Genomic DNA, 26748 nt, shown 5'->3' with positions numbered 1-26748 from the left:
TGTAGACAGAAAAGGTCAATTGGAGATATATATATATATATATTATTTTTTTTTAGCTGAATTTTTGATGAGTTGAGAGTAAGAGTTCATCCACTAGCCCTTGCCAGCTCTCTAGCTCCCCACAGAGCCGCTCAGTACTTTATAGAGTCTCTTTTTAACAGTTCTACCAAATTTAACTGTGTCTTCATTTTATTCCTTTTTTGTTATTTGTATAGTTTTGGAAGGATGGTCCGATGGTGGTGGACAGTGGTGGACAGGCACCTTCTGGAAGCTAGATGGCTGGAAGAGGCTGGCCTAAGTGACCTTTCCCAAACTCCTTCTTGTATCCAAAAGGATTGTCTGAAGCCTTTCTTTGTTTTGGGGAGTGGGGGGGGGGGAGATCATGTGGGGGCCCCTTGGTCATGCTGAGAATGTCTGCTTCAAAAGATGACCTTGGAAACAGCACCCAAACAGCACTTTGGACTGATGTCAAATGTTCTGGGGATTCCTGCAGAAATCCATCACCCCTCAAAAGAAAGGACCCTACAATGGAATGGATCTCTTGAAAAATAAAATGTTAACGTGAGGGTGTTGGCTGAGGGGGCCCGGGGGGCGGGGGTCAGGATGCAGAGGGGAGAATCGGGAAGGACGAAGTGGGGAAATCTCTCCAGGAGATTATGTCTCAAATTTGGCTGCACAAGGCATTCACATAAGGAATTAAAAACACAGACACCCAAGTTTGCTCCCCAAAGGGTCTGAGGTCATTGTTCTGGGATGCAGCCTGGACACTACATTTTGAAATTCCCCAGGAGGAAAAAAAGTACGCACTTTGTATGACTCTGTGCATATGAAATTCGGTCACAGACAAAACTACCCCATAGTGAAGAAAGGTCAGAACGTGCCCTGGGTGAGGAGGAGCAGCCCGGAGTGAACAGGAAGGGAACATTGTGGGGAGAAGGGAGGGGTCTATATTCTGGTTGCACCTTGGGTTTCACAAGGATGGACATTTGTCACAAAGTGACGAGTGCACTTAAGATTTCTGTGTGTGTCTCTTTGTGTCAACCTAAAATAATGAATCGTGAATAAAAGCCAGGTCCCACTACACACACACACACACACACACACACACACACACACAAACAAACTGCTAATGAGGCACATGCTGAAGTGTTTAGGGAGGAAATGTAATCAAGTTTGCAACTCAGCTTGAAATGCATCAATAAAAATCAAAAGGATGGGCGGACAGATGGACAGAGGGATGAAGGGGTGAATGGATGGCGGGAGACATCCATATGTGACAGATAAATCTGTAGCAAAATGTTAATTGTAGAATCCAAGCAGTGTGTCTGATTTTTCCACATTTTCTAGGTGTCTTAAATGTTTCAGAATAAAACATCAGAAAGCACTTGTTGAAGGGCAGCTTCCAACCTGTCCCCAGAGCCACTGACACTGCACCTCTAAGGGGAGATTGCAGAAATCTGCTTTCTAACTAGCTCCCCAGGTAAGCGTGATGTCACCAAAAGTTTGAGAAATGTTTAGCATGCTCGAAGCCTTGGGATCAATCCCCAGCACTGCAAATAATAATAATAATAATAATAATAATAGAAGAAGAAGAAATTTAAAATGGGCAAGGACCTTCTCCAAAGAAGACATACAAATAGTCAACGTATATGAAAAAAAAAAATACTCAGCTTCACTGTTCATCAGGGAAATGCAGATCAAACCCTCAAGGAGATGTCACCTCACACCTGTTCGGATAGCTACTGTCAAAACAAAGGAAGATAACTAGTGTTGGCAAGGATGTGGGAAAAGGGAACCCTTGTGCACTGCTGGTGGGAATGTGAGCTTGGCATGGCCATTATAAAAAACATCATGGAGATTCCTCAAAAATCTAAAAATAGAGCAACCATGTGACCAGTAATCTCTGTGCTGGGTCTACATCCAGAGGAAATGAAATCAGCATGTTAAAGTGACTTCTCCACCTCCCGCATTCATTGCAACACTGTTCACAATAGCCAAGAAGGGGAAACAACCTCGATGCCCATCATCAGATGAGTAGAGAAGGAAAACGGGGTACGCAGACAGGGTGGAATACAATATAGCCTTAAAAAAAGAAAGAAATCCCCTCACTGAGATAGCATGAGCAAACAAGCCAGAAAGATCCACATTGTGGGATCTCACTCCCCTGTGGAAATGTAAAATAGCCCAACTCCAAGCCGCAGAGAGAAGGATGGTGGTTTCCAGGGGCTGGGGGAAGAGGGAAATGGGGAGAAGGTGGTCTAGAGACACCAAGTTCTGACTGTACACACACACACACACACACACACACACACACACACACACAAACTGCTAACTAGGTGAGTGATGGGGAGATAATTAGCTTGATTGTGGTGACTTTTTTCACAATGTGTCTGTTTATCAAAATATTAAGTCGTATACCTTAAATAAATACCATTTTGTTAATGATATCTCAATAAAGGTGGAAGATGTGGCTATGGGAGTGATCGAGCCATTCATAGAAGGGTCCCTATTGCAGGTGGTGGCTATTCTGAGCATCCTTACCCTGGACCCTCACATGGTGGAATCCCTCCGACAGACCCCAGCTGTCCAAAGTCCCTTGCTTGGGCTGGGCTTCTCTTGCCTTGCAAAACCGCACACCTCCCTGAGCTGGGCGGCTCAGCACAATCGCAGCCACCTCGGGCGTGAATGGAGTCTCCAGAACCCAGCCCTGGAGATGGCTTTGCATGGGGGGTGGGGGGGGCGGGCATCTGGAACTGCTGGTCACCACAAGCATGACAACACTAGAGTGCAAAGCCCTGGATTGGAAAACTGATCGTTTGTGGTCAGAACCTGAAGATTTAGATGAAGAAGAAAAGAATCAAGGAGGGAGGGTCCTAGGGAGGGGCTTTTACCTTTGAGGGGTCCCGGGCCCATGAATCCCTGGAAATTGTTTGAATTTTTTTTTCTATTTATATCTTGTGAACTTTTTAGAGGGTCTTTTGCTTTAACTGGATTTTCAAAAGGGGTCTCATATCCAGACCAGGAAGCCTCCCTAGAGGAACCAGAGGGGGTGATAGGGCCCCACAGTGGGTGAGAAAGGTCTGTTTCCAAGGTGGCCTTGTCTAGAGGCTGGACTGAGCAACAGGGCACTGGTTTAGCGGAGAGGTTCTGGACGCCAGACTCCTCCATGACTCTCTGATTGGCTAGCTCGAAATCCAACAAGATAAGGGGGAGCCCTCAGGTACCCCGCTTTGAGGACTGCTCCCCCCAATGCATTGGCAGCTCAGGAAAAGAATAAGGAGGTTCAGATAGCTTTATTCCTTCCATGAAAATCTGAGGCCATCCAAGTTCCCCAAAGGTGACATCACCTCAATCTCATTCCCCACTTCCTGGAATGCTCCAAAAACATAGGATGAGAATTCTAATCCCAATACCCCCAAATGCTCCAAAATCTAGAATTTTTTTTTGGTACTAGGGGTTGAACTCAGGGGTGCTCTATCACTGAGCTACATCCCCAGCTCAGCCTTTTTTCTTTTTTATTGTTTTAAATTTTGAGACAGGGTCTCACTCAGTGGCTGAGGCTGGCCTTAACATGCGATCCTCCTACCTCAGCCTCTCAAGTCCCCAGGATTATAGGCATGCACTGCTTACTACCCCCACCTCTGCCTCAAAATCCAACATGCTGACATGATTCCACAAATGGAAAATTCCACACCTGACCTCGTGTGACAGGCTTCAGTCAAAACAAGGTGCAGGGGCAGGGAGTGTGGCCCAGTGGCCTTGCATGTGCAAGGGCCCGAGTTTCATCCCCAGCCCTGACACAATGAAGCTACCGGTGCACCCAAATACTGCCTAAACTCAGCACCAGGCTCTGTGGACGAGACGCGCACAGAACACAAATGAAGATCACATTGAGACTTGGCCTCGTCCCCAAGATGGCTCATTATGCATAATCGGATATTCCAAAATCCATCAAAACCCCAAACCTGGAGCCCTGCTGGCCCTCGGCACTTCGGATAAGGGATGCTAAGCCGTGCTGCTTGGACTCCTTGTGAAGGCAGCGAGAAGGACCAAGGGGCAGCACTCTGGGTTTGGTTTGTCATTGTGAGGATCTAAGTGGTCCCTGGCATCATGAAAAGGGGACCTGACAGCAATTGGGAGTCCCTCTGGGCCGCCTCGGCCCTGTGCTGCTGGCCCGGCTCATTCTTGGACAGTCCCCTCTAGACAGAGGAAGAATCCTCGTCCCTTGTCCCTCCTCCTTGAATACGGGCCACCTGAGTGAGCCATCCTCCATTAACAGAATGTACCTGGAGTGACACAAAGTGGCTTTGGAAGTGAGGCCAGCAAAGGACATTCGGCTTCCGCCATCATGGAAGAAGTCTGCGCACCCTGGGTCCACGTGCTGGAGAAGCCACGTGCACCGGCTCTAGTGACCAGCCAGCTGTGGTTCCCACAGAGGGCCAGCAGGGAATGTGAGCCCCAACAGGAGACCACATGGGCTGGCCTTGGCCTTGTCCCCCCTCCAGCTCTGTGTCCACCAACGCCCAGCCCGCGAGCCCTGCCCAGCTAATCCACAGCCCTGGTCTCCTGGGGCTGCTGGCCCCTCACACGGCCGTGCTCAGCACATATGTAAGGGGCACCATGGGGCCCACAGACTGCCACTTTATGGTACCTGGGCAGCATCAGCCTGAACCTCTGTCCCTTTAGTAGGCTGCAGATGCACTGGAGGAAGCTGGGGGACCCCGAGGCCCTGCTTTGTCTGGCCTTGATCTGGCGTCACACATGGAGAGCAGGACAGGATAGGCTTGAGGCCAGGGCCTCGAAGCTGGCTTGCTGGGTCACTCAATGATCTGGATAAGAGTCCCTCAAAGGCCCATATTATTAAAGGCTTGGTCCCCAGCCTGAGGCCCTATTAAGAGGAGGTGGGACCTTTAAAAAGAGGGGCCTAACAGGCAGAAGTTTGGTCACTGGAAGAGTGTCCTTGAAGGGGACAAGGGCCCCCAGCCCTTTCTTCTCTCTGGGCTTCCCAAGGACCATGAGGTGAGCGGCCCTACCTTCTACAGGCCCCGAGCACAGGTGCTGATGGATCATGGGCTGAAATCTCTAAAATCATGAGCCAAAGTAAACTTTCTTCTTTTTAAGAGAGAATACCTCAGGTATTTGCTTACAGTTACCAGAAGCCAGGCTGCTCTATCACAGTCTCCCCAGCTGGTTTCCTGAGGTCTCTGGAATCTGGGCCCTACCCGAGGTCCCTAGACTCTTCTAGACCCCTGCCCATGCCTCCATGCCGCAGCCCCCTCTCAAAGCCTAGTCTCCCCATGAGGCTGGGCCTCCCCAGAGGCCTCCCATGGCCTCAACCCCGCCTCTTGGACTCCTCAGACTCATCCTAAGCAGCACATCTATGAAATCACAATGCCACGTGCCCGAGCTCTGAGCACCATCTACCATCTCTTCTGTCGCCCATCTGGGGGCTGCAATCTGGGAAACACTGGTTTTCGGGCCCAGAGGAGCCTTTCTGAAGAACCCTGGTGTAGGGGCTGGAGATGTGGCTCAGCGGTAGCGCGCTCGCCTGGCATGCGTGCGGCCTGGGTTCGATCCTCAGCACCACATACAAACAAAGATGTTGTGTCCGCCGAGAACTAAAAAATAAATATTAAAAAAATTCTCTAAAAAAAAAAAAAAAAAAAAAAAAAAAGAACCCTGGTGTGTATTTCATCATCGGTAGCTGGAGACAGGACGTTCAAATGGTTTTATTTTCTTCTCTGCGCCCATCTACGGCCCTCCCGTTTTTTTATAATAAGCGGGGATCGGGCCTCTGTAACCAGAAACCGTAAATGAATGTTGGAAAATAACTAAGACATCATCTGCGTTTTCCAAACACAGAGAGTCGGGTGAGGAGAGAGTGTGGGGCGGGTGCCCAGAGGCTGGCGAGCGAGGCCAAGAGCGAGTTCTGTGGAATAAGTGCGCTCAGCCTCCCAGACCCCACCTCTCGCTCCGGCTTCCAATTGTTGGAAGAGAGGGAACTTCATCCCTCCTGCTTTTCTGCCTGAGCCAGCTGTCACCGGGTGTGTGGGGGACGGGAAACAGGATTACAAGATTAACAGTGCGCCTGCGGAGCCTGCCTGGCTGTTATCAGGGCTGACTCCGGAGGAGAGCCACAGTGCCCACTTGTCACTACCTACGGCAACCTGGGGGTTGGGACTCGCACCCAAAATAAATCCCGAACAAGGACAAAACCGACTGGGAGCTTCCCCCACCATCAGGTCGGTTTTCCTGAGTGTGTCCATCGCGCTTTCTAGAGACTTTCCCACGAGGGTCCCGTGAGAACCCTGGGAAGTGGAAGCTCCATCTATTCAGGCCCATTTCACAGACGAGGGCTCTGGGGCTCTGCCAGGTGACATCACTTGCCCGGCTTCACCTGCTGATAATCACGGCCAGGTTGGACCCATGTCCGGCAGACATTGAAGGGTTCCAATGGAGTCAATCTGCTTCCCTCCCTCGCCTGCCCCAAGAATGTCACCAAAGAACTGAGCAGGAGATGACCTTATGGACTGGTCAGGAGTCAGCACAGCCCTTGGGTTCTGCCACGCTGCTCCTAACAAGGCCACAGAGACACATGGGGCTCTTGGAGAGACTAAATCCAACATGTCACCCCTTCCCTCTGGTCCATGTGCATAGTCCCCACCTGGGGAGAAGGCCTGGTCCATCTGGGGAGTGGCCAGGACAGCCAAGCAGACCAACCTAGAGTCCCTGCCTGAATAGCCAAACAGCTGTGGTTCAAAGCCTGCTGCTCCGGATCTCGAACACTGCACCTGGCTCCCCTTTGGTGTCTGATATCTGTCCCAGCACCTTCCAAACTGCAGGGACCCGATCTGACACAGGGAAGCCACGCGGAGTCGGGAAGAGACACACGCGCCAGGCCGGGTTTCAGCTCAGGGGTGCGGCGCTTGCCTGGAGTGCACGAGGCCTGGGTTCCGTCCCCGGCCCCGCAGGAAAAAAGAAAAAAATGCTGCCCACACCATCTGCGGCCATAGGAGATTTCCCAGAGAAAGGAAGAGCCACGGGAGACCCAGGGAGAGTTGGGAGGTGGCCAGTGGGAGAGGTCGGAGAGACCTGGAGGCTAAACAGAAAGAAGACTCCAGGGTGGGAGCATGCCGTGCAGTGACCAAGACAGAGGGCAGGAGCCAAAGCCAGGGCCAGGCCTGGGGGGACGAGGGGGGCATCCAGGAGAAGCCTGAGCCTTACACTGAGGGGCAGTAAGAGGTGGATGTCCCTTTGCGTGACTTGTGCTTTACAGAGATCCATCTGGTGGCTGCTTGGAGAAGCCCCCAGCGGGGACAGGACCACAGGCAGGTCCAAGGCAGCCAGGAGGGTGCTGGCTGGAATGAGCGGCCTGCCAGGAGAGAGGGAGGGAGGCCGAGACCCCATAAGAAGGTAGAATCCAGGCCCGGTGGAGTTTGGTGGCACGGTGTGAGCCTAGCATGCACGAGGCCCCGGGGTCCACCCCTTCCCCAGAAAGAAGGAGCATCCGCAGGACATGGTGACTAGTTCACCTGGAGAGGTGCCCGCGACACCTTCAACCTGCTACCCTGCTCTTGACCTCGTGGGAAGGAGGGAAGTCCCCCCACCACAGCCAGCTTGGTCAGGGCGGTGGGGCAGGGCGGCCCCTACCTGTGCGGCCCGGACCTTCACACGTAGCCCTGGGAGGACCTGGGCAGGACAGAGCTGCTTCGTTGTCCCCTGAATTCTGAACACTGGAGGAGCAGTGTGACCCGTGGCGCTCCAAGGCACAGATAATTGGACCTCTCTCTGCTAAGATGGGATTCCTGTCCACACGGTTTCCACTGATCCTGGGACTAAATTAAACACCGATTTCAAAATGTAGATGACTCAGGAAGTTGGCTCTCGTAGCCACCACCAAAGGCACCTTAGGAGTCTACCGATGGGAAGGAAGCCAGTCAGGAAGACAGGGACGTACAGGCGTGTGCTGTCCCCGGACACAGCTGAAGGTAATGTCCTTGAGTTTTTAGAAGCCTGTACAATCGGATCTGGTAAGCCTGCTGCCTAAAAATAATTCCCCAGAAGGCAGTTTTAAATCCAAAGCTAAAGCCACCGGCTTCCTCATCTTTCTTCCCTCAGTCTCTGAAGGCATATGTCTGTCTCCCTGCCTGACTCTTCCTGTCACATCTTCCAAAAAAGAGAAGGAAAAAAATTCCCAAATGACTTCATTTTATTTTGAAACACTAAACCCACCAAAAGAGGGGAAGGAAGAAAAAAACCAAAAAAAAAAAAAAAAACCCTCTAGGTCAAAACAGCTCAAGATGTGATTTCTGATTCTCTTGCCATATGGCAAGTTCGTCTGGAAGCCTCTCCCGAGCACAGAGAACATTGACGACATCCACCATGCCTGTTCCGTCTTTTCAAATCAGACCCCATCCCCACTCTGTGCATTCGCTCCAGACTCTTCTATTTGTCATATCAGCGGCTGTGACCACAGGATATGTAAAAATACCAAGCAATTTTTAGCACCAGCTTCCAATCCCCCAGCGCCCTGGACACCACATGGTGTCAAATTTTGTACTTCACCCCCAGGAAATCAAGTCATTAACTTCTCTCTCATTTACCGCGAGCCCATGCCAAAGAGAAAAGCCTTCCTCGGCTGTGACTTATGGGAAGAAAAAGGGAAAGGGACTCGCTCGGGAGAGAGATTGCAGAGGGAAGTGATGCACAAAGCCCAGCTCCCCTGGTTCTTCTCCCGCCTGGGAGCATCACCCTCAGGTTGCTGATGGCCTCGGTCGCATGGGACACTTATCAGAAAGGGGAACGAGTCTTTCCTCCCCATCTCTGGGCACCTGGTGCTCATGGGCAGGGTGGCCATGGCACAGAGCTGAGTGGCCCCCCGGCTCCGCCAGGCACAGGTGGGGCACAGGGATCCGCTTTCCTACCTCTGCATCCTGGACATTCTGTGCAGCTCCATGTCGTCACTCCCCCGGAATCCTTTGGCGAAGGGATTGTTCTCGATCTTTAATTGCGTGATCTGAGGGAAGGAGGGAGAACCGGCCATTTTACACTTTATTGCCACAAGACTACCTCAGGGACCCGAGCTCCTAACAGTGCCATGGAAACATGGCCTCGGGCAACCCAAAGAAGCAAATTAAGCCAGTCACGTCACCGGGACCCACCACTTCATTGGAGTGGAGGCTTTTGAAACATGTCCTCAGACTGCTTTTTGGGGAGAGGGGGTGTTGGGCTGGATTCAGTTTGCACATTAATTGGAGTCACATTCTGCCATCCTTACAGCCAGAGTCATGAGTGTGAGTGTGTGTGTGAGTGCATGTGTGTGTGCATGCGTGCGTGCATGTGTCTAGTCTGGGCACTTTGTATTTCCAGCACAGTGAAGGCCTCAACATTTGGTCCCCCTTCCCTGGCCCCTGAAGCCCCTGCCCTGGGAAGTCTTGCATGTTGGCACGGGGGGCGGGGGGGGGGGGGTTGTATATCCGACAGTGTGGCAATCCCCCGTTTGGAGAAAACTTGTCTTGATGGTGAGTTTCCAACAATCAAGTCATTTCATGGTTTCACAGACTTCACTGGCCCAGGTGGGAAACAGTGGCCAGTAAAATAAACACGGACACGAGTGCGGATCCCATCTATGACAGCGACCACACAGCTCTGGGCCGAGGTGGCTTCCCGAGCTCTGTCTGTCCTAGTGATCTTCAGGATAGGGAGCTGAGCAACAGAAAGAGGGTCTTTCTGAACGTCTTGGCCTGGAACTTTAATTTAAACCATCAACGCGTATTAGGGGAGTGTGAATGTTTAGTAGCCCATCCAGGTGACAGAGTGCATACATATGGCATTTGCTAGAAGTAGTTCCTAAAAGTTATGTGCGAATTGATTTTTCTTTCTTTTTCGATTTTGTTTTTCAGAGCTGGGAATCGAACCCAGGGCCTTGCACATGCTAGGTAAGCGCTAACCAAGAACTACACCCCAGCCCAGAATTCTCATAGACAGTCACAGTATAGGCACCAGGACATCAAGACTCTAGCTTCAGTCCTGGGGGGGGACCCCATCACGATCACTGTCATATCATAGATCACCTGTATACTGGTTTGCTTGATATTTATATTTAAATTGAACCCCTTTTTATTGAAATCTATTTTACCCAGAAATAGGATATCCTGGCGCACACCTGTTATCCCAGCGGCTCAGGAGGCTGAGGCAGGAGGATGGTGAGTTCAAAGCCAGCCTCGGCAACTTACCAAGGCACTAAGCAACTCAGTGAGACCCTGTCTCTGACAAACTAGAATCCCTTGCTATTCAATAAGGAGAAAGCCACTGTATCAAGATCTCTGTACCTGGACTCACAGAAAGTTCTACATCCAAACTCTGCCTTCCCCTGGTGGCAGGAAGAGATTAGGCGCTTCAGAAGACGTTTGGAACACCACACACCAACGTGTACTGAAGGAAGGGCTGTCTGTCTTCCTCCAAGAGAAGTCTAGAAAGATAACTGGGAAGGGAACTTTCTCCCCCTGACTTGGATCCTACTCGAGTGCCCCTGCAAAACGCCTCCCCTTACCCCAGCAGAACATGGACTTCAAGAAACTCTGGGCCAGGAATCATTAATGAATGCACACTTCTAAATTGATCCCCTGAGTTGTTCTGATACATCCTGCCTCTAGAAGAAACAGCCTACATAGTTCCCTTCTAGCTCCAAGACTCTATAATGAACCTGAAATCACTGTCTGAGGGCTGCGGGGTAGCTCAGTGGTAGAGCTTTGGTCCAGCATTGCAGAAGGCTCTGGGTTGCACCCCCAGCACTGCACTCAAACAACCAAACAAACCGACTCACTTACTTGCTCTATGTATGATACCTGAATGCATAACAACAAAAAAATCTCACATTTTTAATATCTGACTCCAATAATCTGACATCCAGAAAAAAAGAAAACTATGGTGAAAAAATTTCAAAAGGTCAGCAATTGCTAGGGGTTGAAGCAGGGGGATGACGAGGCAGAACTCGGAGAATTTTTAGGGCAGTAAAGATCCTCTGTGGAACCCGGCCATGGTGGGTACCTGTCACTATATGGTTTGTCCAGACCCATAGCACCCTATGACAGATAGGAACGCTGAGGTCACAGCAGGTTTGGGGTGATAATGATGTGTCAATGTGGGGTCCTCCACGTAACAGACGGACCACTCTTGTGGGGGTGTTGACTGTGGGGAAAGCCAAGCACATGGGGGGGGGGGAGGGAGGTGCGTGGAAAATCTGTACTTTCTGGAACCACAAAGTGCTCTTTTACATCCATTTAAAAATATTTTGGAAGCCGGGAGTGCTGGCGCACACCTGTTATCCCAGCGGCTCAGGAGGTGGAGGCAGGAGGATCATGAGTTCAAAACCAGCATCGGCAAATTAGCAAGATGCTAAGCAACTCAGTGAGACCCTGTCTCTGAATAAAATACAAAATATGGTTGGGGATGGGGCTCAGTGGTCGGGTGCCCCTGAGTTCCATCAGAGGTACCCAAAAAGAAAAAAAAATATTTTTGAAATCCATGTATAGACACACATCCATGTGTTTGCACACATGTGTATACACATTCCCTTCCACCTTCTTTATTTATTTGTTTTTGTTTTTTTTTTTTTCTGGGAATTGAATCCCGCTTTGCCACTAAGCTACATCCTGGTCTTTTGATTGATTTTTTTAATTTTGACACAGGGTCTCACTAAGACGCCCAGGCTGGTCTTGAAATTGTGATCCTCCTGCTCAGCCTCCTGAGTTGCTGGGATTATAGGCATATGCCACTGCACCTGGCTTCATTTTTTTTTTTTAAACTGGGCTCATTCCTGCAGATTTTTTAACTCTTCACTGTGAGTTTAAAAAAAAAAAAGAAAAGAAAAGAAAAAGAAAAACTCTACAAAAATCCTTTCACAAAAGAATCTTCAACATGTACACTCTTGGACAGCTCATTTTAGGAGTCTAAGATTCCATCACCTATGGGGCTTTCCTTCCCACTCAGATTTCATCACAATGAATTGCAACTCCATGAATAATAAATCATTTTTTAAAAACTCATAAAAATGAAATTAGATCATTTAAACAGGAAGATCTCAGTGGCGTATGAGGCTGAGGTGGGAGGATGGCAAGTTTGAGGCCAGCCTCAGCAAGTTAGCGAGGCCCTAAGTGACTGAGTGAGACCCTGTCTCCAAATCTAAAAGTAACAAGGGCTGGGGATGTAGCTCAGTGGGTACGTGCCCCTGGGTCAATCCCTAGTCCAAAGGAAGAGAGAGAGAGAGAGATGTGGGTGTGTGGGTGGGGAGGGAGAGAAGAGAAGAAAAAGGAGGAGGAGGGAATCCTTTCCCCCAGGCCAACCCACCGCAGCCACAGAAGCTGGTCCCTGCAAACGTTGAGGACAGGGAGGATGGGGACTTGGGGCTGCATAGTGTGGCCAACCCATAGTTACTGCCCCACCAAGAATTCAGAGCCAAAAGTTGCACAAGGGAAAAAAAATGGGGGAGTTTTATTTTATCTGCAAAAGACTTTTGCTCCAATCCATTCCTTATACCCCAAACAAGGTCACTTACTCCCTGATTCTTATGCTTTATCACCACATCTTACGAGAAATAGCACAATTTGCTAAATAGAGACTTTTGGAGACGGAGTGTAGGTACCCTGAGGACCTAAGAAATGCCTTTGGGAAACACTGATAGATGAGCTTGTCTGCAAATGAGAATACCTGTCTCCACGTGTCCCCGTCCACTTGAACGACAACCGTGTCTGTAAAGTCCCCTTGTCAAGAGGCTGTGTGTGCTGGCTCAGGGGTACTCAAGCCCATCCACCTGGATGCTCCAGTTCTGCCAAAAGTCTCCCCTGAAACTCCCTCCCATTTGCCATACAGAGGTGCTCCCTCCAAAATCCGCATAAAACCGGATATCCGGGGGAGGGCTGGCCGTGGGGGGAGGGGGAGGGCAAATATAAATACCAGCTCCAACTGGTGAGACAGAGGTTGTAAAAATTAATGAGAATAATTGTTGTGAATTCTTGCTTTTGAAAAAAAAAATAGGGGAGGAAAAAAAAAAACTCATGAGAGCCAAAAATCTTAATTATGTCTCTCTATTAGGGATTCATTTCCTGGTCCCAACCAGAAAGCTCGTACCTCATAAATACAGGCTGCGTACACAATGATTTAAGCAGGAGGAAAATGCTTTTTGATGGAAAAGTGAGTTAATATTGGGGGATAGAGCCGCTGGCATACACAGCCATGGTCGCAAGAGCAGGGAAATGAAATGCCCACGTGACCTTTTTTTAACACCTAAATATTTCTGGGCATGGCTGCCGAAAACTGCAGTGAAAACCTTACAAAAACATGTTTCACAGGGTGAACGTCGCCGGGGAAGATTCGAGTGTTTAAATATCTTTCTCAAGCTGTCAACCATCTGGGGAAATAATTCCCAAATCCAGCTTGGGATCACAGCTGGGCTGAGGAAATATGTCTCGTCATTAGGAGCCCTTGTGGGCTCAGGCATGTGACTGCAGCCCAAGAAATGAGCTCTTGTCGCCTGCCTACCCCCACCTGGTACCTGCGCCCACGTCCAGAAAGACCATCCCCAAAGCAACGCACGGAGCTCTCAGACCAAACAAAAAGGGACTTGTATTTTCCCAAAGTGTCCTGGCAATCGAATCGCGTGGATTGCTTTTCTTGCCCTGATCCTTTGTCCAAAGCAAAATACAAGATGAAGGGTCCTTGAATTGACGACATGATCAGGGAATGAACCCAGGAAACCACAAAGAGGAACACTGGTAGTTCTTTTTCAACCACAGTAATAAGAACTTATTTAAAATCTCCCGTCTTTCCGATTCTAAAATAGCCAGGGAGTGACACTGAGTAGGCTGAGTATTCCAGAATGTTCGTTTGGAACAGAGTTGCCCCTCCTAACAGATCAGTGAAGTCTTCCACCAATGGCTGGATCACCAGGAGGGGCATTTGGAGCTAACTGGATGCCAAGCCCTGCCCTGCACCTCTCCAGGTCTATCTCGGGTCATCGTCCTGATGATCCTACAGGGTTGATGTTCTTATTATCCCCATTTTACAGATAGGAAAAATGGATCAAGTCCATTGTCCAGAGTCGAATGGATGTGAATCCAAACAGTCCGCCGCCCCCAGAGTCTCCCTGGCAACCTACACGGCGTAAGAGCCCAGCTGGATTCCACCCATGGAGTCAGAATTCTCAATACCCGTTCCAGGTGGGACAATAAAGTAATGAGAACAAGTCCACAAATCATATGCAACCCCGGCCGCTTATTTAAATCACACGTCGTATATCCATAGGGGAAATGTTTGCAGGGTCTTGGACTCTACTGGAAATGTGTACAGCCGTGGACTTGCTCCTCACACAGCAAATAGATGCCTTTGAGACTCTAAGAGTTAGAAGGGAAGGAAAACCCAGTGAGCCTGGATGTCTCCTAGGAAATCCTTTCTCTGCCTGCCAAAGAATATGTCAGGCTGGCTAGAAAGACCTCTATGTGCAGTTCAGCTGGGCTGTCTGATCCAGATAAACAACAACAACAAAAGAATTCCTGTATGCAAACCCTGATTGTGATCATCAAATGCACACACATCTCAATGTACCGCTGAAGATGCACATTTTAGACCTGTGAGCATTTAGACAGAGCACAAAATCCACACTTATGCACCCCCCCTCCTCAGGCATCCATTCACGTGCACAGATCATTAAATATATACAGGGCAGAGAAGAAAATTTTGAAAAGAAATTTGGGAGGTATTGGATATTTTCATGAGTTCCACCGAAAGTTTTACTGGCATGCACGTATGTCAAGTGTGAAGTTGTATGTATGCTTCAAGGGGCTGGGAGTAGCTTAGTGGAAGAATGGGTGCTTAGCTTTGTCTAAGGCCCTGAATTCAATCCCCAGCTCTGCCCCCCAAATACATAAATAAATGTGTACTTCAAATATTGCAAGTGATGTTATGATATAAATAATGCTGCAAACAGAGAAGAGGAGAGGGAGACCTTGATGGGACCTAAGATCATAACTATATAGAATCCAGAATCTTTCCCCCAAGGGCCCGAGGTCTGATGTGGTTTTTAGAAGATCACTTTCAAGTGTGCACTCCTTCCCCTATGAACCTGGCCTTTCTTCAGAGAGAGAGAGAATTGGAAAAAAAAAAAAAAAAAGATCTGATATACTCCTGGACTCTGTGTCAGATCTGGGAGCCCCTGAGCATCTATACATGTAGGTGAGGCTTCAGCTTCTTGATTGCTATTTCTCCTGTGACCACACTGGTTTGCCACAGCCTTAGAGGAGACAGTTTTCAAGAAGCCAGATTCTAACTGGTCTGAAATAGTTCTACTGCTCTCGGGAATTTGGACTTCACTGTTTCTCACCCTTGGCTGGAGGGTCAACAGGAGGAGAGGACTCAGAAAAATCTTCCTTCTCCTTTAAAAAAGCTGTTGCTTTTTTTCAAGGGAAGGAGGCTCTCCCTTAAGATCAGGAAGGAGCCATCCATCACAGCTTGGCCTGGTCACTGACAACCTGAATTTGGAGATTACCCAAAGCCTGTTCTAACAGCCCTGGCCTCGGTGGGGGGATTATCTGCCACCCAGCCTGCTCTGGAATGACCTCGATGGGGTAACTGGAGGCTTTAGAGTGCTAACCCTCCCCTGGCCTCTCTTGCTAGGCTCCACAGCCTTTGCGGTTTCCAGGACAGGGGCTATGGGAGGGGGAGGGTCACAGCCATCCCCACATCCATCCAGGTAAGATGAGTGACCTGCCCTCACTCATCCCACAGGGACTGCCCCCCCTCATCGTCCAACCTGGCCACCCTCACTTGAACTGCCTCTAAAGGGAGGACACTGACTCTAACAGAAGAGGTTCTTCCACGGAGGGTAGTGCCAGCCACCTTCCCCTCCATGCTAAAATGATGCCTTCTGGTGGCATTTGAGTGAGTGGCCATCTAAGCCATGACAAGCTCAGTCAAACAGGTGTGTGTGTGCATGACAGCTGCATCCAGCAGTAGGAACCACCCCACTCTTAGGCTGCAGTTCTGCCCTGCCCCGCACTTTGGGGTAGAAGTTGTGCAGGTGCACACCGCACACTGGTAGAGAGCCTGCCTCAGAGCACAAAGTTGCAGCCAGGACCAGACTGCATATTCACGAAGCCAGCAGACAGTCCCAGGTGCTGCCTGCTGGGGGCGGGGCTCACCTTGTGATTCTGATAGGAAGTCACCGCAATAAATGCCGTCTCCGGGAAGACGTGGGTGCAGAACGCTGTATTTTTTGAACCGAATCCATTATTTTCATCTGCTTTCACGATGTGTAATCTGGGCTGGTATTTGTGCATGGAATTTAGAATAATCTAAAAATAATAAAGAGAATGAGATTGTAAGAAAATCAAAACTCCCTTTGTTTCCAGATAAATCCCTGCTCCCTCCCTCCCCCCCCCCAATTAGCCTCCTGCGCTATAGGCTCTCTCGGAAAAATAGTCATTTTTTTCCCTTCTGTTTTGAAAAGGGGCCAATGATTTCATTAAAAAGAAACATTTCAAAAATGACAATTTCCAACTAAAAAAGCCAAGGTAATATTCCAGGAATCTACCCAAGGCACACACAGCAGTAAATCAGAATTCTTAATAAAGTTTGCTTAATAAATTAACTCTCTGCATAGGGCACTTCCCACACCCCCAACGGGAGCTTAGGGAGTCTGCTTTGGGGAGCAAATGAGTCTGGGGAGGCTGGGCAGCAATTTGGGAATGACTAGGGTCAACAAACAAACAAACACCCACCCCCCAGGACAGCCAAACCCTCTAGTCATGTAAAGGAGGACACTAAGCTTTTGCAAAACTGGAATGAAAATGAGACTTTTCCTGAGACTTGGACCTCACATCTTGGCCCTTTGTGAAACAGGCAAACTAATGTCAATAAAGAGACTTTTAGGGGTGGGAAGTGCAGCCTGGACTCTCAGGAGAGCCAGATATGGGCAGGAAGCACCCGGCAAACCACCCCATCAAAGCGCTGGGCGGGTTGCCCTGGAGACTCCCCTTCTCCAACTTTATCTCATCATCCACAACCAACGTCATCTCCAGGCTCGGAGCTGGTGCATCTGCTTGGGGGGGGGGTATGTGCTTTTTCTCTCTCCCTCCTGCCCGCCTCCCCCATCGTAGGGTGCTTCCAGGGGAAGGTCTCCCTGCTTGGAGGACCTCCGCTGGATGCACGTTCTTGCTGGAGCCAGGACTATTCACAAGCGAGGAGCATCGCTTCTAATAAAACCGGGTTTGTTGTCCTGATGACGCCCGGATTTGGATGCTCCCGGACCATTAACACTAATATTTACCAAAACTGTCCTGGTCCATGCCCACTGAATGGGCGAATCGCTGGCCTTTAACGGCCCCCAAATCTGGCCTGCTTTTTTCCCCAGGACCACAATCTGGAGCGACTGGGATTGTCTCAATGTCTTTGATTATTTGCTTCGATGACCCTGGGGCAGGATTTTCGGACAAACCCGGAGGCCCCGCAGCGCGGAGGGGGAGGGGCGGCCGCTCGCGGCCCTGCGCTGGCGACCCGGCCGGGGCTCTAATCTCCGGCCGCCGGGCCCGGCCGCCTCCCTGGCCGATAGCGACGCCGGCCGACCGGGGCAGCGTGGCGACAGAGAGACGCAGCGGCCCCCGAGGGCAGCCACAGCCCCCGGCCCGGCGCGGCCATCCTCCCGGCTTAGCCAAATTGCCTTGACGGCTGGGGACAGTGTGGAAACGTCAACGCCAGGGCGATCTAATGGCTCCTAATTTCATTAGGGAGGCTCTGGATTAAAAGTCCAGAGTTTGGGATAGAGCACCTCTCCCGCTTCCCCGGGGCTGCTCAGAGGGACCTGAACCCCCAAACTTGGGGCAGGGCTGTGTACCTTCCCCAGATGTCCACCCCAGAGTGACCCCAAAGGCACAGCAGAAAATCAGAGGGGAAAGTTAGGAGGTGGCCTGGGGTTGGGGGAGCCCTCACTTCCCAGCATGATTCCATCCCCTCCCCGGACCAAACCCCCTGACTACCCAGCCAGGAGATGCACATGAGACCTTTACAAAATGGTCCCCCCTTCCTCAGAATCCCTTGAAATATAAAATGTCTGTTTGGAATCAGCAGAGTGACTCCTTTACCCTGGGCCATCACCCCACCCAGGAAAGACAGAGTTGATTTCTGCACTGGGTGCATAGAAAGCAAGGCTCAACAGAAAGGAGGCTCTGCTGTTTGGCTGGACGCTTTCTGCATCCCTTGGAGCCCTCCCGGGGACAGAGAAAGGGCAGGGGACTTTCTCCTCTCTGGCCAGCAGTTCAGCCTCTTCCCACCCCAGGGGCTGTGGCTGCCTCGGGGGGCCGCTGCATCTCTCTGGGGTGGGTTTGTGCGGAGTCCTAAGACCTGGCAGGAGGAGATTCCTCATCTGAACTTTCACTACTGTGCTCCCTCATGGCCAAATCCATTCCCACCCCACCCCCTCCTTTCCCTAATCTGGAGACCACGTGTCCCTCAGTTGCTGTACTCGGGAGAGACAACCTGGTGGGACAAAGAGTCTCTATGGAGTTAGAGCTACCCTCAAATCCCTGATCCCAAATGCAAGCTGTGTGACCTTGGACAAGTCACCTCCACTCCCCGGTGCCTTTTGTCTTCCTCTCTAGGTTACAGTGAGGATCAAATGCCCCAGGGTGAAGGAGCCCATTATGAAATTGTCAAACAGGGACCTCCTCACTGAATTCCTAGACTGTTCTATCTAATTATTTCTATCATTAGAAATAATACAAAGAGATTTAGGGACATCCCCCCCCCCAAAAAAGAATCAGTGTTTTGTTCTTTGTTTTCTTTTGAGGAAGAGGGGGTAACACCCTGCTGAGAATCCCCTAAAAGCTACCTGCTGACTGGGCAGGAGGGGGGCGGCTGCACACTCAATATCCAGCATATGCTGTCAGGGAATTCACCAGGTCCCCCTCTTGGAACCAACCTAGACTCCTCTGATGGCTTCACTGGCCACCTGTAGAGAAGGGGCAGACCACCTCCCTCTCACCCAGGACATTTAAAAAATGAGACCGAACCTGGAAGGGGACAGGGAAAATATATGCTCCCCTGTGAGGCCTCTTCTGTACTGGGTCCCTGCTGAGCCCCAGTGTCCGTGTTGTTTGCATAACTGAAGGCCCCCACCTCTCGCTGCACCTAAGGCACAGGCTGACCCCACTGTCCAGGCCTGGGATGAGCAGCCCCAAGACTCTGGACCCTCAATAAAGGCAGAAGATCGGGGGTTGGCGGCACAGAAGCAGCCAGGAGAACCGGGAACCCAGGCTCCAGCCAACAGGAAAATACAGACCCAGGAGACCGTCCCCCAGGAAGGACAGCTGAGGGTGGGCCCTCTGAGCAGGAGGGTGGTGGAGACAGAGGAGGAAGTGGTAACGAGGAAAAGAAAGCAAGGGGAAACCTGAATGAGGAGGTGAGAACTACAGGAGAAGGAAAGAGGAGGCGAGAGAGGGAGGAAAAAGAAGAAAATGAAAGACCAAAAGCCAGATCAAAAAGGGACCTGGGAAGGGGGGGAAATGGAGGAAAGAAATGGAGAATCATGGACACGTGAAGCTGAGAAGAGCCAGCGGGGAGGCTGAGGACGGAGAGGGCTGGGGTACTTACGTGCCCAAAGGGGTCCAGGTGGTTGTTGGTGAGCTTGAGTTTCTGGAACGAGACGAGCTGTCGCATCCAATGCGCCCCTGTGGCTGGCGAGTCAGGGTGCACATAGAGGCGGCCAGGCATGGCAGGCTCTGCTTTGCCGGTCACAGACCTAAACCAAGGAGAGGCATGACCTGGGGGCTGCGGTAGCAGAGGTACTGCACCAGGCAAGGGCTGCCAAGCACTGGCCGGGGACATCTGGGATCACTCTGACCCTCCCGTCTCCTTTAGGCTCCCAGGTGCCCCTGAGTGCCTGGCGCAGGCATCCAGGCCAATCCCCTGGCCCGACTCTTTCTTCAACCACCTCAAAGTTCCCCTAGCACCAGGCGTGCCTGGGACCCTGTGGTGTCTCAGGGCACACAACCAGGCTGGTTCTGGAAGCCTGAATGTGCAAAAGAAATCTTGAAAACTCCTTAAGTGCTTTCAAAGAGGGCCTCCTCCTCTTGAAGCCCCTGCACTCCTGGAAGCCAGGGAGCCAAGGAATGGGCCTCTCCTCTCTTGCCTTTTTAAACTAAAATGCCACGGGCCGATTTTGTAATTTCATAAAAAAGCCATGTTCAAAGCAGGTAACTCATAAAAAATAACTGTAAATGGTTTTATGCCCCCCAGAAATACATTCAGGGCTTGGTAACAATACTCTTTTTTAAAAAATCCGGAGCCCATGTGTGCAGCAATAGAGGGCCCCATTTCCTCTGAGCCTCAGTTTTCTGGTCTATCAAATGGGAACTAATGGCTGCGGGGGGGGGGGGGGGGTCAGCCGGCTGCAATAGAATAGTCATGAGCAAGCCTAGGAGCACACAGTGGGAGCTAAAAAATGTTTACTCGTTCAAGGTGGGGGATTCCAATTCCCTCCCTGCCCTCCTCCTGTCCGGTGCCTACCATTTATTATCTGCAAACTTATATCTGTGGTCATCCGCAGGAACAATGTCCATGAGGAGGATATACTTCGTTTTGGGATTAAGCCCAGTCACCTTGACTTTATAACTGGGAAACATCCGCCTAGGAGAGAGAGGTGGAGGTGGGGAGAGGGAATTGATGTCAATATTCTGAGAAGCATGTCTGCAGATTTTAATGGAAAATGCAATTCCTTGAAACAAGTAAAACGGAGGAAAAACTGGCTCCACTCCACTCTCCCTGAGATCCATCCCGGGTTTCCCTTGAAGTTCTGGTGTGGGGAGGGGGAAAGCAAAGGGATGGGAAAAGAGGAGGCACCTGGGTACCTGTGGGGACCTGGGGGAAACAGCAACCAGTGGCTGCTTAGAGAGAAATGGTTTTAAAGAAGGCTTGAAAGGGACCCCTTTCAAATCCAACTAAATGCTCCTCTCAGAGCCAGCCACCTACTCTGGAGGAAAGGACTGGGGTCAAACCTAGCCCCCTTCTATCTGCCCAGGTGCTCTGGTCCATCTCTGCATGACTGCAGCGTCAATAGACACCGAGGTGTGCGCCCTAGGGACGCGCAGCCCGTGGGTATGCATCTGCCCCGGGTCCTGGCTTTTGTTGTCCGCCCTCAGGGGCGGTTCCCAGTTTAACTCGGTGGGTGACCCCCACGGGATCTTCAGCGGGAATTCATTCTTAAACGCCACACTTCCCCAAGGCGCCTGGGGCAGTCTACGTTCCTTGGCCCTTGGCAAAGAAATTCCAAATCTATCCAGATTTGGTTGCAGCAAGAGCTGGGGCCTGACCTGGGGTCGGTGGGCGGAAAGCCGCTGCGCGCAGCAGCCTGGTGCCGGCTACTTCTGGGCGCGGGGCGCACTCCACGCTCCCATCCCGCCTCGTGAGTTGTACGCCCTGGGAAGCAAGGCTCCTCCCGGCTGAACTGGGGCGAAAGGACCAGATGCTGGACCTGGGCTGGCTCCGCGCTGGCGGGCAGGGTGAGCCGAGGCCTCTCCCTAAGCCTCGGTGTTTATCTGGCCGAGCAGCGCGGCTGGCTGGAGGCGGGGGCGCAGGAGACTTCGCAGGCCTTTTATAGTTACATCCTCGGCTCGGGCTAGGGGGGAAAGGATCCCAGCCCGGGCTTTCCTTCCCCGGCGGACTGGGAAGAGGACCTCAGTGCCCTGGTATAAACAGATCGCGCGCCTCCCAGTTCACTCCGGCCTTGGGCCGAGCGGAGGAGCCGACATTGTTTAATTTCAAATAATAATAAATGTCACGGTTGTCAGTTTATTGTGGGAGGCTTGGAGCAGGAGAACCGCGGCGTCTGCAGAATCGGCTGCACCCTCCGCCTTCGCACACCCCGGCGGCGTGGGCCTGCCGGCCTCCCTCGCTCCACGCGCGCGCTCTGCACAGACCCGAGGCCTTCCGCACTTCCCGGCGCGGAGGACCCATCCAGCCCGGGGATGCTTGCGGCGGGGATGTCCTCAGGCCTGGGCAGGAGCCCTCTCACACAGGGAGGCACAGAGCTAGCGGCACGACTCTGCCGTCCCCTCCCCCATGAGTCTGGCTTTTCCAGCTCCAACTCCGCGAGCTTTGAAGGGGAACTCTGGGGCCAGTCTTGGCCAAGAGGCCGTGTTTATCGGTGTCTGCGTATAGAGCTCCACCGAGCCCCGATTCAGTTTCAAAGGCTTCGCCTGCGTTCTATAAACAATGGAAGAGGTAGCGAAGACATCCAACAATTCAGAGTTTGGCCATCGGGTGGGACGCTGGAACCACTCCAAGGTCAGGGAGGGTGGGGATGCGGGTGGGGGCGAGGGATCCAGTCCGAAACCTAGGAAACCCAAAGCCCTGCTCTGTTTTCCCTTTCTCTCTTCGCTCCATTCTTCCTCTTCTTTCTCTCACTACAAATCCGTCCAGAGAGCATGGCTTCCATGCTTTTTATTCTTCCTAAATATGAGCTGGAAGAAACACCCAGCTTCCAGAGTTGAGGGTTTGGGGTGTATCCCCATCCTTCTGAGGGCCAGTGGAAGGATTCTCAATGTGCCTCTTTAACCAGAATTGAGTCAAATATTTTATCCCCCCTCCCCCAGCTAATTCTTTCTCTAGACCCCAATCCTCTCTCCCTCTCCATTCTCTCCTGCTCCCCGGCCACATTTTTTCTTCTTCTTCTTTCCTCCCTCTGTGCCCCTGTGCTCCCTCCAGACCCTCAGCCAACTCACCTTCCAGCCTTCGTTATGATCATTTCTGTGCCCACTTCGTGAAATTTCAGCCACAGTTCTCTTTCGTGGAGAAACACCTTGATTCCTTCCATGCCCTGCAGGCATGAGAGAAAGATGGCAAGTGAGAAGCTTGGGTGGCAGTGGACATTTCTTCCCAAACTGCAAGAAGGCTTCTCCCACCGCCTTGGTGCCTGTGGACTCAGAGGGTGAAAAGTGCCTCAGTCAGCTGCAGAGTTGTCTGGGCTCTGGAGCACCCTACAGCCTCGCCCAGGAATCCCTGTGCCGGCTCAGCCGTGAGGGGGCAACCAACGACTACTTGATTCTCCAGTGTCATACAGCCCCCCTAATGTCCTCAACACAAAGTTTGAGAGTCATCACCAATATTAGGGGTCTCCAGGACTGTGGGGAGGACCCACGGGCCAATTTCAATTCACTTCCAGCTGGGAAACAGGGGGCCTCAATCTAGAAAAAAATAAAACACCGAGGACATTCTTTGTAGACACCCATATGTCCACTCGCAAAACTTATGAATATGCAACTCATGTGCCTGTAAATGTTTACCCTCTATCATGGTAGAACATACAAGGAATTTTAAATATAAAAAATTTATTATGATTATATGATATGTTGCTACAGTCGAGAACACAAATTCTATCTTAATAACCTTCCCGGGCCCTCTGTTCACTTTCAGCAACTTGGAATATGGGGAACAGCCGAAACCGATGTTTTCACTTTCGACGAAAAGTTATTTTACAAAATCAACGCAAAAAAATAGATATGAAGTCTTTCTTTAGAAACAATGGATAATTGTCTAAAAAGTGGATTTACTTTTCCAGAAAAGAAAAAATTCTGAGCCCTGAGCCCTGGGTATACTTCCATCATCCCAGCAACTCAGGGTGGTGAGTTCCAGACCAACCTAGGCAATTTAGCAAGACCCTGTCCCAAAGTTTTAAAATAATAATAAATTAATTTAAAAGCCTGTCTAAGGCCCTGGGTTCAATCCCCAGTACCAAAATACTAAGGATGATGATGAGTCTAAGTTTCCCTAACTGTGCTTGCAGGCTGTGTAAATATTACGCCTGTTTTCCTGAAATAGGAAGACAAAAGAGAAAGTCTGGAAGGGCATCGAAATTTAAGGAAGGCTGAAGCTATGTGTACGAATCTCTTCTGGTCAAGTCAACCGCTTTGCGGTCTGTGACATCTATTTTAAAACCGTCATCGGTCTTGTGGCCGCCTGGTGCACCCAGTGAGCCGAGGGTTAGGGCGCGGAGCGCAAGCAGGGCTCCTCCCTCTGCTGGGGCCCAGCTTCAAGCCAGGCGAGCCCGAGACTTCCTGTGCCCTCTCGGGCCGGCCTCCTGCGCTCCCCTCGGCCTGCGAGGGCGCGCTAGCCCGCCAGGCCCCGACCGCAAGACAAATGGTGCGATGCGCGGGTCTAGGCAGCGGGGAAGGCTACGGGAGATCTAAAGAAGGGTCAAGCCATCGCTCATGCCGGCCTGAAGCAGCCGCTGACCCGGCTCTTAATAAAGCGCTCAGGGCCAATTCTACACCTAATGCAGCAGGCCAGGAATTCTCTGGGCTATTGTTTGCTGACCTCAAATAGCCAGATAATTGAGATTTCTCTAAAATTTAACTAGCTTTCAAAAATCCTCAGGCCATAAAGATAATCTCATCATAAAATGCATAGGAATACCCTGGTATTTGGGGAGACAGGGCAGAGAGCGGTGGGACTGAGTGGGAATAACAAGGAAAAGGGTCCGTAATAAGCCTTAGGCTCCGCACCCCTCCCCTGCGCCCGCAGAAGGAATCCAGCAAACCAGCGGGACTCCAGTCGGCTTTGGTGTCTGCAAAGGGCCTTCAGGTGCAGGGTCTGCTTACCTGCTGGGTGAAGGCGGCCTGCGGAGACGACGGGGACTTGCTGGGAACCCCTAGTGTAGTCTCCGGTTTTGAATCGCAGGACAGGTCTTTTGAGTCAGGCTCCAAAGGCGTGTGCGCCAGGCCAAAGCCCTCGTCTGTGTCAGCCATGGTGTGCCCAGGGCCCTGTGCCCGTTTGAGGTTCTGCTCTGAGAGAGAGAGAGAGTTGGGGAGTGGAGAATACAGCTTCAGCGACAGGAGGGAGCAGTTTGACCCCGTTTCCAGCTACCAGCCCCTCGGTTCCCAGCTGAAGGAAACGGCAGAAAGTCCTATTATTATTATTACTATTACTTTCTGACCACGCACAATCTCTTGCGAAAGACCCGCGTCAGACCCGGAGGAGGAGAGGCCCCCATCTCCCCTGCGCAGGCTCTCCACGATAAGCGAGCTGCCCGTCAAATTTGTCTGAACTCCTGAAAGAGCCAATAAAGATAAGGGTCGGTATTTTTGGAAGCCATTGGGTACCAACCAAATACAAAACAAAACAAAAACTCAGTCTCCTTTAGAGAATTTCTTTTCTTTGTCAAACTGCAGGAGGCCATCGGAATTTTTTTTTTATTAAACCTCAAGAGAGGAATAGTTATCTGCAGCAAGCAGAATGCTTGCAATAACCCGCCTCTAGCAAAACCCCCAAACCGAGGAAGGATGTCCAAACTGAGAGACCAGGTTCAAAAGAGAATTCGTGTGCATCTTTATCAGCTACAGGCCCTAAGATGAAAAGTCCTCTAAGAAAAGGAAAAAAGTCATCCCTTAGCTCCAACCCTAAGCAAGACTTATTTTAAAAACTAAAACGTAGCCATACGGAAGGCTCCCGAAGGAAAGCGGCGGCTCTGCAGGTCGGAGAGAGAGGAGCACCCGGTGCCGGCCGCCAGCGCTCCGCGGCCGGCGGGGGGTGCGTGTTCTCCCGGCTTGCTCGGCTCTCCGCGCTGGGTATTTTTTCAAGCGTCCAGGCCGAGAGGAGCGTCTCCAAGCTGCAGCCTGGCCTGGCTCGCTGAAACGGCAGGCAGGACTGGCTCGGGGTTGGCGGGGACAAAATTGGTCCCGCATAAATCCTGGGCTCCAGGCGTTGAATGGGTCTCGCGTTCTGCCGCGGTGGGGAGAGCGGCCCGGGGTCGCAGGCGTAAGAGGATGGAACCCGCAAAATCGCAGCCACAAGGCCGTTGGAGCCGGGATGGGTCTGTCTGCTTCCAATCTCCTCCACATTTCCAAGGAGGGATTCCCACCACCGTCACCACCACCCTGCCTCGAAGCAGGGCAAGATTTTGGGAAAGGAGTGCAAACGACGGTCCCCGCAGCATAAGCATAGGCAAGCGGTTGAATTTCCCTGGTCTGTAATGGCTCAGACCTAAACAGGGGACCGAGAAGGACAGCTTCTGAGGCCAGACCTCCAAGCAGCTTCCTTCCCCTCGGCCTTGGGGATTTGGGGGAGGCAGTCCTAGGAGCTCCGGCAGCCTGCTTACAACAAAAGAACGCAGGGCCGGCGCCCCCCACCCCCACGCTCCCATTCACTGCGGATCCAGGAGAGAATCCCACCGCGAGCCCTTGCCAGGGTCCGGGGGAGCTCGGGGCTGGCGGAGACGAACAAGATGCGGTTTGACAGAACCAGGCCGCGCGTCCTGCAAGCCTCAACGCCTCTCCTCCCGGGCTGCACTCGCCCGGCATCTCCGGCCGCGCAAACCCTCTGCGAGCTGGGCGCTGCAAGACGCAGGGAAGGCTGCAGTCCGCCATTCGCGCCTCTGCAAGCGGATTCCGCGCCAGCAGGCTCCCTCCCGAGTCTCCCGGGCCATCTGCGGGGACCATTACCTCGCTCGGCGGAGCCGGTGCGTTCACCACATTCCCTCCTGGCTCCTAGCAGGCAAGCCGGCGGCGAGGTGGGGGTGCAGGCATGGTGACTCCGAGGTTTACGCTGGGGACTGCTTGCCCAGCCTAGCGTCTACTGCTGCCTACAAAGGAGCACCCACCGCTGGAGTCTCTGCGGCGCCTGCCCACCTCCAACACACACCTCCTCGGTGTGCTCTTGCTCTCCTAAAGGGCTCCGACTTGTCAGGCGCCACAAGGGCTCCGAAAAATA

The 26748-nt window shown here is 51.6% G+C and overlaps 1 protein-coding gene across 1 annotated transcript in view; it reads right to left on the bottom strand.

Moving 5' to 3' along the window:
• The window catches only part of Tbx5 (T-box transcription factor 5), a 42082-nt gene extending 15548 nt beyond the window's left edge, over positions 1 to 26534 (bottom strand). The window contains exons 1-7 of the mRNA XM_077795562.1: positions 26481 to 26534; positions 24642 to 24821; positions 22767 to 22861; positions 20554 to 20673; positions 19639 to 19786; positions 16194 to 16346; positions 8925 to 9016 (exon numbers count right to left, since the gene is read on the bottom strand). Coding sequence (XP_077651688.1) covers positions 8925 to 9016; positions 16194 to 16346; positions 19639 to 19786; positions 20554 to 20673; positions 22767 to 22861; positions 24642 to 24788 — 755 coding nt within the window. The 5' untranslated portion in view covers positions 24789 to 24821; positions 26481 to 26534. The remainder of the gene's footprint in view (positions 1 to 8924; positions 9017 to 16193; positions 16347 to 19638; positions 19787 to 20553; positions 20674 to 22766; positions 22862 to 24641; positions 24822 to 26480) is intronic.
• Between the last annotated feature and the right edge of the window lie 214 nt (positions 26535 to 26748).

This window comes from Urocitellus parryii, chromosome 3 (assembly GCF_045843805.1).
Source record: "Urocitellus parryii isolate mUroPar1 chromosome 3, mUroPar1.hap1, whole genome shotgun sequence".
NCBI classification, from domain to species: domain Eukaryota; kingdom Metazoa; phylum Chordata; class Mammalia; order Rodentia; family Sciuridae; genus Urocitellus; species Urocitellus parryii.
This window is presented reverse-complemented; position numbering and strand designations above follow the sequence as displayed.